The sequence below is a fragment of the Herpailurus yagouaroundi genome, unplaced genomic scaffold, assembly GCF_014898765.1.
Source record: "Herpailurus yagouaroundi ecotype Mexico unplaced genomic scaffold, PumYag 248, whole genome shotgun sequence".
NCBI lineage: Eukaryota > Metazoa > Chordata > Mammalia > Carnivora > Felidae > Herpailurus > Herpailurus yagouaroundi.
In genome coordinates this window covers 2,033,288-2,050,425 of record NW_024412465.1, presented here as the reverse complement: position 1 = coordinate 2,050,425, position 17,138 = coordinate 2,033,288, and the positions used below count along the sequence as shown (strand labels likewise).

Genomic DNA, 17,138 nt, shown 5'->3' with positions numbered 1-17,138 from the left:
GGGAAATCTGGAAAATGCCAACCATTTCCTTTTATTATATGTCAGGGAATACGACACATTGAGTCGCGTGTAAAACCGTCTAAAAGTACGGTGTTCAGACGGGCACCGTTGAGGTTCACAGACATCCCCGCAGATGTACTGAATCAGAATCTTGGTTTTAGCATGGTTCCCAAGGTGGTAAATAAGGCCATTAAAATTCGAACAACGCTGATGTGCGATATGCGATAGGTCAAGTTTACCTGCGTTAAGTGGACCTCCCTTCCAGCTGGAAACAGTATATCTATTTGCGCATTGACAGGTATGACATGATGCATGGGGTGTTGGGTATGCTTCTCATCCTACATAAGCTAACAAAGAATTGCCTTTCTAGGGCTGGTGACAGCTAGATTTCTGTGTGCCACTCAACAACAGATTCAGGCTCAGGAGAGCTGAGGACGTAGGTTAAAGCTAGAACAGTGAGTGCCAAGCATTGCACATGCCTGACACAGACTCCCAGCCACCGAGAGGTGCCACAGTGAGGGACTGCATGGTTGTGACTTCAGCAGGATTATTTGAGTCCCACCCTTAACCTGTTGATCAGATAGAAGACTTACAAAAATAGTTGTAGGGGGATTTTTCTGGTGTTCCCTGGAGTCATGTTGAGTACGTGGAAATTTTCTTCATGTTGTTGCAAGAGCTAAGGTGCATTGAGCAATCGTAGTGTGACCAGTTGTGGGCTGTCGTGTATGAAATTCTCCTCATTTGTGCATCCCGGCAGCACTTTCCTATTTTACGTTTTCATCTCTGACGTAGAGGCAAAGAACCCCACAGAGCAAGCTGGGAACCCAGGATTCAAAGTGAGTCTGCCGCTCTCAGGAGCCAGAAGGCAGACCCTGAACCCTTAGTTCTACGTGATAGCTTCTCTCTCATGTACCATCTAGAATGTGGCCCATGCATTGGTAAGCCTTCTGTCTCCTGAGTGGCATATCACTGCCTGATTTTCAATAGTGCCTTCACACTCATTTGTCGAGTGAATAAATGGAATGAAGGAACTCTCTAGAATTTAGGCTTCTTCTGCAAGCCGCGTTCATACCTGGAGAAGAAGGAAGGAGCCAGACTTTGACGTTTCCGTGTGTTGTCCTTTTGGTTTACAAAAGTCCTATCTGAAGTGCTCATTTTTTGATAAGCTCGCTCTTGTTTGACCCCAGTTAAATAAAAAAAGTGATCTTGAAGTGACTTATTTTCTGTATTTGTTTCATCCAGGCAACAATGTGAGAAAGCTTTGGAAATAACACATTTCGCTTATAAGCTATCCTTCAGCCCACCATCGGTAATTCAAAACTATCATCCCATATAAATTGGTATCATTATACCTTGAGAACCTTACTGAAAAATAATATTTGTGAACCTCTGACTCGCAGTGTACTGTCTGAAAGCAAGAATAATACGCAGGCATTTGTTCTCACGGGAGATTTCCGTTCAGAATTTTTAGGAGAGAAATATGTTAGAGCTTTATAGGATCAATCTTATGAAAACTTAAACAGTTAACGGGCTTCAGGCTTTACAAATGAGATTCTGGCGTAAGACCTAAATTGTGTGGGATCCAGAGTGTGTCATCTGGGAAAGAAAGAACTAAAAGGAAATCAGAAATCTGACCATTTCTGCACGGATTCAGGCAAATATTCCGCTGTTTGTACATGCCCGATGGCCTCAGCTAGATGCCTTGTGTTAATCCCAGCCCAGCTGTATAGGGAACTTTTGATGAAAAAGATGAAGCCATCAGTCTAGGCAATGAATTAAGAAGAATGGATGGAGACAAGGGAAATACCTGATCACAGTCATTAGGAATACTGGGATTTGGAGTAAGACGGAGTCTGTCTGCTAAGTGCACCTGTAGGCTCTTCTGGAGATGAAAAGAGCCTACAGGGGAAACAGGAGCTTTAGCTGGCTTGAGCAGAGAACGGGGTCCCCAGGAGGCTCCAAGGGCTTGGATACTCTGCCGTTAACACACAGCCCGTGTTCAGTAGGTGCTTTGTAACACGTGTCGGATGTCTGGATGAAGAAGTCTCCGACTCAACACTGCGTCTGAAAGGCACTTTTTAAAAAAGTAGTGGGAAGGGGCACCTGGGTGGCTCAGTCGGTTACACATCCGATTCTTGACTTTGGCTCAGGTCATGATCTCACAGTCATGAGTTCAAGCCCTGCATTGGGCTCTGCTCTGAGCCCAGTGTAGAGCCTGCCTGGGACTCTCTCTCTCCCTCTCCCTCTGTACCCCTCCTGGTCTCTCTCTCTCTCTCTCTCTCTCTCTCTCTCAAAAAAAAGTAGACTGTTTTTGATCACTTTTACAGAAAAATTAGGTCTACAGAAAAATTGAGTAGAAGGTACAGTTTTCATATGTTCCTTTTCTTGTGCACATTTGTGTGCACAAGATATACCTAAGAATATATTGAATTCGTGTAGTACATTTGTTGTAGTTGACGAGCCAACGTTGAAGCATTGTTATCAACTAGAAGTGATAGTTTTCATTAGGGTTCACTGTTTGAATCCTACATTCTGTGGATCTGGACTGACGTATGATGACACATATCCACCATTACAGTATCGGACACGATACTTTCACTGCCCTGAAAATCCTCTGTGCTGACTCTTTGTCCCCACCCTGCTCAGACTATGGCAACTACTGATCTGTTTGCTGTCTCCATAGCTTTGGCTTTTCCAGAACATCATGTAGTTGGAGTCCTATATTATGTACCTTTTGAGATTGGGATCTTTCACTTGGAAACATGCATTTTAAATTCATCCATGTCTTTTCATGACTAGATAGCTCATTTCTTTTCCGCGTGGACAATAGACCATTGGCTGGAGGCACTATACTGGATCCATTCACTTGCTAGAGGGCATCTCGGTCATTTCCAAGGTTTGCGCAATTATAAACAAAACGGCTATAAACGTTTATGTGCAGGTTTTGTGTGTGTAGAAGTTATCATAGACACCACATTTTAAAGAAACGATGCTAAGTTTCTTCTCAATCTGTGAAAGGTTAATCTTATTTGGAAGGTAGATATATATAATCTTATCTTATTTGGAAGGTAGATATATGATTGCCTACCCTTTTGCAAAATGCTAATTATAACTCAAGGAAGTAAACCCTTCAATCCTCTGCTAACTGCTTAGTCTGCTTTTGCTTACAAATTGTCATATGAGGGGCAACTGGGTGGCTCAGTTGATTAAGCATCCTATTCTTGATTTCGGCTCAGGTCATGATCTCACAGTTAGTGAGTTTGAGCCCCGTGTTGGGCTCTGTGCTGACAGCGTGGACCCTGCTTGGGATTCTCCTCCCTCTCCCTCCCCCTCCCCCTCCCCCTCCCCCTCCCTCTCGCACTTGCTCTCTATCTCTCGCTCAAAATAAATAAAAACAGATTTAAAAGAAATTGTCATAGGAGCCAAAAGGGGCATTTTCCCTTGAAAACATAGTGGAGGTTATATTGTCTTATTCCTTCTCCCTGTTTCAACTCATTAAGTTAATTATGATACAGCTTAAATTAGAGTTGGAGCCAAACCTCCCCACACACACAGGTGATTTGCCTTGCTGTACCCGATAACACCACAACCCGTGTCTGCCTGATAATGATGTATCATGGGAGACAGATCTGAAATGGCCCTTGTGGATCTTACTCCTTGGTTCTGAGTATGACATTTATGTATACGGTGTGGCTTCTTAGAATGTTTATGATAGGAGTTAAAAAATTTGAGAAAGATTGAACATACTGTAGCCCGTAGCATTTATAATCAAATGGGAGACACATGTCACAAATGACTTGGGTTTTGCTTTCGGCTCAGAAATCATCTGTGCACCTCCACGGAGAGTTGATGGTGCGATCCTTCCCAACCCTTTCTGAACCACGTGGGTGGAGGTGTGGCCCCAAAGCCCGTCCCCACTGGGGCTTGACCTATGTGCTGGGTACAATGTGCCCTTACCCAGTTATTATAGCTGCAGGGGACACTTGGTGTCCTTGTAAAATTCTGAAAAGGTTTATTACTCACATAATGAGGGTTTCTGCGGCAAGCAAGGTAGGTCCCGAGCTGGTCCGAAAATAGCTTGAGAGTGATGGGGGAGGAGGCAGGGATTGGCTTCGGCGTGCAGGCGGGGGCTGGCATAGCCTGGTTCCCCCATGAGTACAGCAGGGCGCAGCACCCTGGCTCTCTTATTAGCTGGCTGGGCACATGTAGAATGAGGAGCAGTGAGGCTTTAAGAGCTCTTAGCAGTCAAACATCAAAAGTGGGGTCACACCCTAGTACCTCAATCAGAATATAACTGCACGCATTAACTTACTAAATTTAACTGGTAGCATAGCATATATGGGTCTCTGTGGAGATCGCAAAGTGTATTCCTTACTTTCACCGTCATGTTCTTCTGAGTTGAGAGCTGGCAACAGCTTCCTCAACAGGCAGCCCATAGTTTAGCCCCTTCTGCCTTCAGCCAGCTCCTTTTTTTTTTCCTTATGGAAAATTTAGGCATAAATAGAAGCAGACAGAAAAGTGAAGTGAACTTTCACGTGCCCCTGACGCACCTGTAACAACCATGAACTCGTGCTGCATCTTGTTTAATCTGTACCCCATCCTGCCTTCCCTTCTTCCTGCATGAAAGAAAACAAGTGGCTGTCATACCCTCTCATCCATGAGTATTTCAGTTGGCGTCTCTGTTTCTTTTCCCTTGATGTCTTTTTCGCTCCTCTGTGGTTCCCATGGAGTCCATCCGTGTAGCTATGTAAGGTTTGAGACTCTGCCCTTTGGAATCAGATTTCACGCTTACTTTGTGGCTTCTCAACTTCCTAACTCTGTGACCATGACGAGGCCCCACTTGCTCCCATCTGCAAAATGCAACCTACACCTTTTAGTCATTAAGGTTCTGTGTGGTCTAAATAAAATACAGATAGTTCTATATTTGTATGTACTGTAAGTATTAGAAGAAGACATTCATCATAAAATATTTGTAGGCATGTTTGTTCATGTAAGAAGAACATTGATGGTTTGGGGTTTTGCATTGAATAAGGGGAACTGGTAGACTTCTTCTACTCAGGACCATGCCACGTTCCTCTAAGTGGCTCATGCTCTGTGGTCCTGATTCGTCCAGAATACTTTCTCAGGTATCAGTCTGCAGAATCCGTCCACGATGCCTAGGGTTTCACATGATGTTTTTGGATGACACTTGGTTCAATGACTGTAGCTTCCAAGAACCCTGCCACAGTTAGACTTTCTGATTATGTCGCATCCCCGTTTGGGATCAGCGTGGGAAAGCTGTGATGTCCGAGGACATTTCCTTCCCATCTTAAGAAAAGTCGGTGAGAGCAAGCAATCTCCTTTCCTTTTGTAGAGATTGAACGGTGTTAACGTTGGCTATCTCTCCCCTTCAGGGCAGATCTTGAAGGTCCTAGATGAGCTGAAACTGGCTAATAACACCCTCATCTACTTCAGTTCGGACCAAGGAGCACACGTGGAAGAGGTGACCCCTAAAGGAGAAGTTCACGGAGGAAGTAACGGAATCTATAAAGGTGAGGACTCTGTGAAGGTGGGAAGTGCTGACGTGGAGAAGCTGTACCCTCCCCGCTCATGCACTGGTTGAGTTTTCCTTGATCTCTGAGCTCTGATGCTGCTCCTCTGCCGTTTTCCAAGATGCGGGACATCGCTGCGTCACTGGCATTGAACAGCGACGTGGCCACGTCGCATTTCTGTGTGGTCTCCGTGGGGGTGAAAAGCACGCATTCTGGGTCAAGACGTGATGTCGTCTTCACACGCATGCAGCCTCGTACTGGATAGCTGGTTAAAACAACAAAGCATGTATCAATTACCTGTTGCTGGCAAAACAAAATAACAGACTTGTGGCTTAAAACAGCAGGGTTTTTTTTTTTTTTTATATTTATTGATTTATGGAGCGAGAGAGAGCAGGGGAGGGGCAGAGAGAGCGAGAGACTCCCAGCAGGCTCTGCACTGTCACAACACAGGGCTTGAACTGTGAGATCATGACCTGAGCTGAAATCAAGAGTCAGATACTTAACCGACTGAGCCACCCAGGCACCCCAGAACAGCACAGTGTATTAAGTTCTTGTTCTGGAGGTCAGGAGCCTGAAGTGGGTCTCACTGGTCTAAAACCCAGGTGACAGCCGGGCTGTGTCCTCGTGCATGCTCTGGGGAAGCATTCCTTTCCTTGTCTTTTCAAGCCTCTGGAGGCCACCTGCGTTCTTTGTCTAATGACCTGTTCTTGCATCTTTGAAGTCAGCAATGGTTGCCAGGGGAGGCATGGCTGGGAAGGTGTTAGCCACCCGCTATGCCCGCTCTCTCATTGTGCTTATGGCTCACCCACTTTAGCGGTCACCCACGTTAGCGCTGGGCCTAAGCAGCAGCACACGGCTTGTCCGGCGACACGTACGAGTGGCGTCATACCCATCACAGTGCACCTGCACTGAGGCAGGGCGCTGGACAGAGGGTAACACGCTGTCTGTCCCAAAGGCAGCGCACCTTGTGCTTGGTTTTACATCTTTTTGTGCACGGCCTACAGGCGTCTGAAATTCTGAGCACCTCGGGGCAGGGACCTTTCTTACACATTTGGTTCCCTGGAATGCAGGGTGGAAAGCATTCCTGTTCCGTGCTGGTCTGGATAACCTGCACGGGGTGTTCATTCCCCTTCCTTGGCTTGCCTTTGTCACCACGCCAGGGCAGAGCATACGCGTGACATCTGATGCGGGTCAGGTGAGCGAACCCAAGTGTTTCATGGGCAGAGGACGAACCCTCCCCAGGCAGCCACTCTTTTCGGCCAGTTTCCTCTGTTTATCGTCTTATTTCAGCGTAGGCGGCAGTCAAAACCTGTGTTCCAATATATTAAGATGAGGTATGTCTGCCGTGTTTCCACGACGTTGTGGCCTGTGTGGAGAGAGCGGTTTTTAGTTTATTTTACGGATGCCAGCGTCTCTAAAGATGGAGTTACAGACTGTGTTCCATGCACACGTTAAGCCGTCCATTCGTTCTCCCGCGGAAGGTCTGTGAGGTCCCAAAGTGGGTTAGCAGCTGGGGATGAGACATGGACTGATAGAAGTAATAGGTACAGTCTTACAGTAATGCAGTCATAGAAGTGGCTGCAAAGGAATATGTGATTTAAGAAAGCTACGGAGAGTGGAGACTCCGTTCAGGGAGCATAGACCAGATGATGGATCCCAGGATGGGTTATGAGCCGGAGGGGGTGGTGGTATTGGCTTGTAGCTTTGATAGTTGGCTCTTTGAAGATACAAGTGGTGTGGGTCAGGATGAGAGCGTCAAGGGTCCTGAATGATGGTCACAGAGCGAGGTCATCATACAGTCCTCACAGCATGTCGCTAGCTACCTCCTGATTTTCGTTTCGAAGAGCAAACCTAGCAGATGCGTTATCCATGTTGTGCTGTTTTGCTTGAATGCTGGAAATATCACCGTGTATTATGCTCTATCAATATCCCAGCCACTACTCTGTTGCAGAGCATTATCCCTTTGTCAGATTTAGCTGAAATCGGGCTCCCAGTGAAACATTGATAAAAGGCGATGCCCTAAAAGAAAGATGTGGTTTCCTTCGAGCTGTGGGAAATGACCAAAGACTTCTAAATGTCAAAACATCTGGTTTCCTAAAGCTGCAAATTCCAACAGACTCGCTCACAGAGGAATCACACTGGCTTAAACTCCCTGATCAAGAGAGCGTCTTTTTCTGAACACTAATGATTTTTACTCTCAATCACAACCCCTCGGAAAGATCATTAGTAGATGAGCCCGGTGATTCTGCCGTGTTACCACTCTAATCTGCTTCCCTAATGAAATCTGTGGGTTAATTTAATAGAATGGCTACAGTTAAACCATCCTTCTCCAGAACTCAACAGGCTATTCCTCGTAATCCTAGGGACATAAGATCCGTGCTGTGGTCAGCATGAAAAAAATGTAACATTATGGGGGTGAGGGAATAGTGACACCATTAATCTTCTCTCATTCTTTTTTTTTTCTTTAATTTTTTTTTCAACGTTTATTTATTTTTGGGACAGAGAGAGACAGCATGAACGGGGGAGGGGCAGAGAGAGAGGGAGGCACAGAATCGGAAACAGGCTCCAGGCTCTGAGCCATCAGCCCAGAGCCTGACGCGGGGCTCGAACTCCCGGACCGCGAGATCGTGACCTGGCTGAAGTCGGACGCTTAACCGACTGTGCCACCCAGGCGCCCCTTCTCTCATTCTTTTAAAGATGATGTTTGCAGCATGATTCTCCTGTTTAGATGGACAGATGGGTCATCTATGTCAGTCTGACTCCAGTTTCGGCTCAGGTCACGGTCTCACGGTTTCATGAGATCGAGCCCCACATCGGGTTCTGTGCTGGCAGCACAGAGCCTGCTTGGGATTCTCTCTCTCCCTCTCTTTCCCTGTGCCTCGCCCACTTCTTCCCTATCTCTCTCTCAAAATAAATAAAAAGGAACATGTTAAAAAAAATATATACTGGGAGCGCCTGGGTGGCTCAGTCGATTGAGCATCCGACTTCGGCTCAGGTCACGATCTCGCGGTCTGTGAGTTCGAGCCCCGCGTCAGGCTCTGGGCTGATGGCCCAGAGCTTGGAGCCTGCTTCTGATTCTGTGTCTCCCTCTCTCTGCCCCTTCCCCGTTCATGCTCTGTCTCTCTCTGTCTCAAAAATAAAATTAAAAAATGTTAAAAAAAAATTAAAAAATATATATATACTGAAAAAAAAAGGGCAAGATTAAGTAGGGGCGCCTGGCTGGCTTAGTCAGTAGAGCATGCAACCTTTTTCTTTTTTAAGTTTATTTATTTATTTATTTTTTTTTGAGAGAGTAAGCAAGGGAGGGGCAGAGAGAGAAGGAGACACAGAATCCCAAGCAGGTTCTGAGTTGTCAGCGCAGAGCCGGCTGCAGGGCTCAATCTCACGAACGCTGAGATCATGACCTGCGCTGAAATCAAGCGTTGGACACTCAACCGACCGACCCACCCAGGAACCCCAGAGCATGTGACTCTTGATGTTGGGGTTGTGAATTTGAGCCTGACGTTGTGCATAGAGCTTACTTAAAGAGCAAGATACGTAAGTGAACATTGAAATGCCGTAACGTTTACACTAGCCTATGACCACTTAACAATTGTTAAATGTAAAAATGCCATCGGGATTGGTAGAATATTGAAAAATGTCCACACCGCTACTTTGGGACTGGGGAACAGGAATCACTGGTTTATTTTTTTTTAATTTTTTTTTTTTAACGTTTATTTATTTTTGAGACAGAGAGAGACAGAGCATGAACGGGGGAGGGGCAGAGAGAGAGGGAGACACAGAATCGGAAACAGGCTCCAGGCTCTGAGCCATCAGCCCAGAGCCCGATGCGGGGCTCGAACTCACTTCTCTCATGTCCAAGAATGATCTCCTCCTCCAGGCCAGTATCACCTCCAGCTCATCTCCCCAGTGGGTTTCCAGGTGGTCTTTCGATTCGTTGTCTGCAATCCATTCTCCACCCAGGCAGCCGGATGAGCTTCGATAAACATGCACTCAGTGTATTGCATTGAGTTTTTCTCCAGCTGCCACGGAACAGATGGCTTACAAACAACACGACGTTATTCTCTCTCTCACTTCCAGAAAGCAGACATCTGAAATCAAGGGGTCATCAAGACTGTGCTCCTTCTGAAGCCTCTACTGGAGGATCCTTCCTTGCCTCTCCCGGCGTCTGGTGGTTGCTGGCAATCCTTGGCCTTCCTTAGCATGTAGACCCATCACTCCAATCTCTGCCTCCTCTGTGTTCACAAGGCTTTTCTTCCTTTCCTAAAACCCTCTGCTATATCCCCATGCACTGAGAATACAATGTAAAGTCTGCACCTTGGCTGTGTGACCTAGAACTGCTTTATCTTCCTTCTGTCTTTCTGCATTTTAATCTCGTTTCCACCTTCGGGACTTTCCATTGGCAGCTCCTTCTGGTGGAGAGCTCATCTCCTGATGTTTGCGTGCATTTGCTCCCTCTTTCGTGGGTTGCCTCTGTAAGATCTCTCTGGACCATTGAAACAAAAGTTCTCATCTGTGCCACCAGATCCCTAATACACCACCTCACTGTAATTTCTTGTGCATCCAGTATGTTCTGTGTGTATTCATTTATGTGCTCGTGGTCTGACTGCCTTCTCATCATGTAAATCCCATGGAAGCAGACATCTGCGGTGCGTTATTCCTTCTGTCTCCTTGCCTACAGTAACCATGTGGCAGGTCCTCCCTACATACTTGCTGAATGAATAGTGAGCAGCTCCCAGATTTCTCTTCCTTCTGCTCCTAGGACCATTCCTGAGGCTCTTCCTCTTTTCCCCTAAAATACCCTCCTTCAGCTGGGGCAGAATAACTTCCCTAAGATTTTCTTATAGCAGAGTTGAGAGTTTTCTGTCTCTTGCTCATAGCAGAAAATTCCCTGTGCTCTCGGAAGAGAACAGTTAGACCAGCTCTGTTTCATTTGCATTCCTCTCTGAAATCAAGGTCACCCTGAAGGAAGCTCTCCCCATACCTCCCTTTTACCCTGCCTAAAGGCAAGTAATAAATGTCAATGGAATGGATAAATTAACTCTACAGACGGTGTTTGCAGAAGCATGGGGGTGGGGTTATCCTATTTTCCTGAGTTGCTCAAGAATGTGGACTTTCCCCACGTGCAGAGAAATGCTTTCAGAATTTCTGCAGCTTCTGGCATTACTCCTTTTCCTTCCATGCAAATTCCAAAAGCAACTAATTGGCTTGAGTCCGTACCACTTATGAGTTGCTTCCTACAGTCCCTGAATTCGGCTTGTCTTTCTCTCATGCAGTAATGCATCTTTCAGAGAGCCATTGGTAACTTTTGTTGGGAAACAGACAGCAAGCGGGTCTGGTAGTTTCTTGGAAGGTGGTTATATAACGTTCAGCTTCTGTCTTCAGATTTGGACAGGTGTTTTCACCAGCTTCCCGGGAGTGGGAAAAGCTGTGGCGTCTCGCTGTATGGGTGTTTAGTGTGCCGGAAGGCATCCACAGCCTTTTCACCTTTGTGAGAAGACCATGTGCTATCTTCATTTATCAGTGCGCTCATTCAGTCACATTGGAACAGCAAGCATTTTGTTTATCGACTCTGTGCAGCGTGCCAGGTGTGGGGCTAGCTGCTAGGGCATAAAGGCCATGGATGCAGGGTTCCCGACCTCGTGTAGCTCATATTCTACTGATGAGATGGAGAGCTACAGAGATCATTCTCTACAGAGAATAATGAGGTGCTAAGGGAACTCTCTCACGGGAAGATGGTTACAGGTACTCAGCACAGCCTGGACTTCCGAGAGCCTCCCCCAGGGAGATGACCTTTTGTGGGCTGATGTTTTCGCGTGTTGGCAAGGAGAGGAGCAGTGAGGAATTCATTCTAGGTGGGAGTGAGATGTTTATGGCGAGCGCAACAGCGGCTCGGCGTAGCTAGAGTTGAAAGAGAACACAAGGATTGTTGGGTGATGTAGCTGATGAGGCCACACGTCCAAGTTAATATGTCCAGTAGAAATGCATTCAAATAATCATTGCCATTTGGGTAGTAAAATTGCATGTGAAGATTGCCGCCCAAATCTAGTGGAAGGAGAGGGTAGAGTCGTGGAAATAAGGATACGTGGAGGAATGACTGTGTATCTGTTCTGTCATCCTTAGAATTAGAATAATATGATTGTTGTAAGACGAATATCATGGGGAACTTTAGTGAGGATTACAAAGTCAGTGCATGCCAAGTGTTTGCAGGAGCACCCAGTACGTGCAGGGTATTATCGTCCTCCACACGTGAGATCTGGGATGCCGTATATGTTATTTCACTCACATGTGCATCCACGGAGCCTACAACAGTGCCTCGTGTGTTTTCAGAAATAATTTCTGACCAAATATATAACTGAAAAAAAATACTCGAGCTTGGGTTGGAAGGATGCATAGTTTGAGGAGATATAGCTGGGAATGGAAGAGCATCGCTGCCTCGATAAATCCATCGGCATTGGCTGTTGATTGGATCCTGGGTTTGAGGGAAAGGAAGACGTGTCTTGTGTTTTTGGCTCACGTGGTTGTATAAACAGAGATTCCCTTTATGAAATAAGAGTCATGGCACGTAGAGAGGTGTATAAGATCATTTGGTGTAAGAAGAGAAGAGGGTCAAGGAACAAATCCTGAGAAACTCTTACCTAAAAGGTGAGATAGACAGTGATGATACGGTAAAGGCCATATTGCCAGAGTTATTTGGGAAGTCAGAAGACGACAAGGAGAAGAGAAGATTCGAGGAAAGGCAGGTTAGTAGACATGAATGGTGCTGAAGAGCCCAGGAAGATGAGGACATAAGGCCAATTATGTTCAGTAGCCACCAGAGACTCACAAGTATATTTTCAGTGGAGACGCAAGAGGCAAAGTCTGGATGGATGGATGGATGGATGGATGGATGGATGGATGAGAAATTTCTCGGGTTCTTTTGAAAAATTTGTCCATAAAGGCAGGCAAGCCATTGGAAGCAGGGCTTTGTCATGGGAAAGATTGGAGCACACTTGATGATCAGGGTCAACTTTAATGAGAGAGCTAACCCAAGGCATAACTGAGGTCAAATTGCTGAGAAGATCAAGACTTGTGGAGAACACATCCATTTTCATTGAGGGCTGATGTCTTACCGTGGAGATGTGAGCTCGCATCAGATGTGAACTCACGGCACTCAGTGTTTGGGTAAGAATGTGAGGGAAATAGTGTATTACGTGATCTGAGCCAGCAGGGAGGACCACATAGATAGGATAAGATTAGCAAGAACTCCAAACATCACAGTGCCATTTGCAGTGATTGGGGCTGTCCACGTGAGCAAAGAATACTGCAGTTTGGGCCCCGTGTTGCAAAAGCCGTATCGGGGGTAAGGCTTGTGGTTGGATCCTGGGTGCTTGATTTACTCACGTTGGAGCCAGAGCAGATGGAAGCGATGTGGTCTCATGTGGTCTGAGGAGAGGGCGGCTGGGGCTGTGTGGAGGAAAAGTGGCAGGAGAGCGGGAAGGATGTGGCAGGGGAGCATCAACTGAGGTCTGGACAGGCAGGGAGTTGAAGTACTTGGTGGTGATGAGCTCGTTTTCCTGCATGAGATGGAAGGTAAGGTTCTCTTCTGAGGCTGGTCGAGCTCTGGAGGAGGGGACTTACGGAATGCAGTTGATAAGGGAAATGAAAAGTCCTGGCAATGTTGACGGACAAAAAGGAGGTTGGAAGTAGGAATTTCAAATCACTTCTATGGGATAGTCTTTTTTTTTCCCCCAGCCATACTCCTCAGGGATTAATCCATGATTTCATTCACTCAAGAAATATATTGGACCCTATAATTTGGAAAATATTATGAAAATCAAATTTCAGTTGATTAAACACTGAATTAGAGTTTGTTTTCAAGCACTCATGGTCCTGCTGGGATGATAAGATGTGCACAGATTTGGTTGTCACACATCCCATAAACGAGGAACTTGAAAACTGCTAAGGAAATGGACAGTAGGAAAACATCACCTGCAGTGGGGCTCGTGGGAGGCTTAATTAAATGGGAGGGGCGTGTTGTCGAGGATTTTGAGGATGTGTAAAATGATTTGGGGGTTGGGGAAAATCCTGGCAGAGCAGACATCCAGACACAGAACTTTCCAGAAGGCAAGAGGGGGCAAGCTGTTTCCTGGGGCACTTAGGTGAGGCTTAGCTCAACCAAAGTATGATGTTGCAGAAGCGGATCAGACCCAGAACACGGTTCACTTGGCATTCTCTGCCACAGTCCGTGGCTCAGTTTTTCATCTTGTAGGAGATACTCAGAAGGTGTCCAGTTGAGGGAACAAATGCATCGTTACTACAAGCCTCGCTGACATTTTGCCTCAATGCTGAAGGACTTACTATTGTGGAATTGACTGCTTGCTGCACTCAGCTGGACACAGAATCTAAATTCAGTTAACTCAGGGCAGGGCTCAGCTAGTTTTGGCATTGGGGCCGAATGGAGCCTGATGGCTAGTTTTGTAAATAAAGTTTTATCGAGACACAGCCACGCTTATTCTTCGAGGTCTCACAACGTGACAGCAGAAGTGAGTGTTGGGGAAGAAACCACGAACGTCAAGCTATCTCCTACATGACCCCTGAGGAAGACGTTCCCCAACCCCTGTCTCCTACCTGGCCCCTGAGGGAAGACGTTCCCCAACCCGTCTCCTACCTGGCCCCTGAGGGAAGACGTTCCCCAACCCCTGTCTCCTACCTGGTCCCTGAGGGAAGACGTTCCCCAACCCCTGTCTCCTACCTGGCCCCTGAGGGAAGACGTTCCCCAACCCCTGTCTCCTACCTGGCCCCTGAGGGAAGATGTTCCCCAACCCCTGTCTCCTACCTGGCCCCTGAGAGAAGACATTCCCCAACCCCTGCTCAGATGAGTGAGCAGTTTCACGTTGTGCTCAAGGAGTTACGTGTAACTCTTCAGACTGAGTCAGTTCATTTTAAGGGTGTTTTTACAATGTTTTTTGAGCACTGATATCAGGAGAGTGTTGCACTGATATAGCCTGACAGAATGCAGATGATTCTGTCGTGTCCATTCATTCCGAAGGTGTTTATTATAATAATGTTTTTTTTTCAACGTTTATTTATTTTTGGGGCAGAGAGAGACAGAGCATGAACAGGGGAGGGGCAGAGAGAGAGGGAGACACAGAATCGGAAACAGGCTCCAGGCTCCGAGCCATCAGCCCAGAGCCCGACGCGGGGCTCGAACTCACGGACCGCGAGATCGTGACCTGGCTGAAGTCGGACGCTTAACCGACTGTGCCACCCAGGCGCCCGTGAAGGTGTTTATTAAGAAATCACTTAGGATGACCAGGAATAATGACGGAGTGCACCATGTTCCAGGAACTATTCAAGCTCACTGCAGAGATGAACACGTTCCTTCCCCACCATCACTTGCAGGGTAGGTACCCCATTTCACACCTGGGGAATCTTTGGTCAAGTGATGGCACCAGGTAGAGCTGTAACTTGTGGGCTTTGGTCCCTAGAATGAATAAGTGAAGTAAAGCTTAAAACATAGCATCTTGGGTGAGAAAGCATTGAATTTGTGCTTCTACCTGCATTATTGTGGTTTGTATGCATGCTGGGTATCCACGTTACACGGTCATGGAGGTTCCCAGGAGGAGAGAAGTGGCAACGAGATGATTTCACAAAACTCTGTGCTCAGATCAAGTATGAGCATGACTGGCATATGCTCTTGCCACTAAAAGTGATTTGACCTGCCGGGTGGCAGCATCAGAAAGGACAAAAATAGAAGCCTGGCCCGGAAGCAGCTGTTCCTGACAAGAGGCTTGGAGTAAATGGTGGCATTTTCTCTGCATTTGCCTGGGGAGATTGAGGAACTCAGCCATCCTTCCCCTGTGACTTCTCATCGTGGCAAAGTGCCATCTAGATGTTCAGTGTGCGACTTTGACAATTACTTGACCAAGTCGTGAATTTACTGCCTGTTTTCTCTGCTCATGCATTTTCAGGGGAAAGAAAGAGCAATCCAGATTTCTTACCCTGTTTTTCTTCTCTTTGTCCTGCAAGACATCTCCAACTTTCCTGCCCCTGTTTGTCCCCCGTGACACCACTCAGACTCTCTGGTGGCAGCGTGGGTGTTCCTAGGTAGCAGGCATCCCCCTTGTGGTTTCTGTGGACTCCCACTCAGAGGCATCTGGCGGGACATCTGAGGTCTCCCTGCAGACCTGGAATTCCTGTTGGCTGAGATCCTTGTTCATATAACTGTGTCCCCTGTGGGGTTCTGAGAATCAAGAAAACCTAGCGTTCTGTAGCCCAGATTCGGGAGCCCTACCTGGTGCCATCACTTGACCAAAGATTTCCCAGCTGTGAAATGGGGTACCTACCCTGCAAGCGATGGTGGCGAAGGAACACGTTCATCTCTGCAGTGAGCTCGAATAGTTCCTGGAACATGGTGCACTCCGTCATTATTGCTGGTCATCCTAAGTGATTTCTTTTTTTTTTTTTTAATTTTTTTTTTCAACGTTTATTTATTTTTGGGACAGAGAGAGACAGAGCATGAACGGGCGAGGGGCAGAGAGAGAGGGAGACACAGAATCGGAAACAGGCTCCAGGCTCTGAGCCATCAGCCCAGAGCCCGACGCGGGGCTCGAACTCACGGACCGCGAGATCGTGACCTGGCTGAAGTCGGACGCTCAACCGACTGCGCCACCCAGGCGCCCCCTAAGTGATTTCTTAATAAACACTTTCGGAATGAATGGAGCTCACCACTGTACATGCCGTGAAGTTCACCAGGGATAATCGTGGCAGTGACTGGGAGAGTCAGCTGTCCTGTTTCAGCCTGATGGATGCATTTTGCACATAGCCTCTTCCATGGACCGTGGCAAGGGGGATAAGAGTGAGAGCTACACCATCTGACGACCAAGGCTATTTGCTCACGAACACATGCCTGGAAATGTGTGGTCATACTTAACCAAACAGGTTTCTCCCTAAGCAGAGTGTGCACGGAGTGTTACAGATTTTTTTAATGTGCTTTTGTTTTTTTTTTTTTTTTTCTTACTTTTTTAAAAAAAAAAAAAAAGAAAAAACACTCCTTTTACAGCTTTAGAAAATTGCACGGGGTTCTGTTTATTGATCTATTTCCTTCTGAATATAAATTGAGAACTGTAAGATGAGGGTCTTTGGATGTTACACGTAGTGGGTTCATATTTTCCTGACAGAGCATCATGGTTTGTCCTGAGTATGATAGTTCGTTATCAGAAAAGTAGCCTGGGATGCCACCATGCACGTGGTCCTGCCAGCCCTTACATCCAGGTGGTCAGCGAATGGCTGGGCCCCAGGAGCTGCAGACACACTGCCTCCCATAGTCCTGTTCCTTCCTTCCTTCCTTCCTTCCTTCCTTCCTTCCTTCCTTCCTTCCTTTCACCTTTCTTGATGGTGCTCGGAGCACCGCACCTGAGCAGAGCTAAGCCCCTTCACTGCACACAGAATTGTTGCCTCCAGGGAACTGTTTCTGGCTTGGGGCTCTTTAGGGGAATCTTAGATCTCTGGCAGGGTGTGACTTCTCTAGGTTTCCTCCAGGAGTTTTGTGGTGATTTCAGAGGAGCTGCACACCAAGCATGCTCTCATACCCTTTTCTTCCATCACCCGGAGGTTCGGGATCTC

The 17,138-nt window shown here is 46.8% G+C and overlaps 1 protein-coding gene across 3 annotated transcripts in view; it reads left to right on the top strand.

Moving 5' to 3' along the window:
• Positions 1 to 17,138, top strand: part of STS (steroid sulfatase) — a 160,356-nt gene that overhangs the window by 114,487 nt on the left and 28,731 nt on the right. For all 3 annotated transcript variants that reach the window (XM_040460157.1, XM_040460156.1, XM_040460158.1), the window contains exon 8: positions 5,394 to 5,531. In XM_040460157.1, coding sequence (XP_040316091.1) covers positions 5,394 to 5,531 — 138 coding nt within the window. The remainder of the gene's footprint in view (positions 1 to 5,393; positions 5,532 to 17,138) is intronic.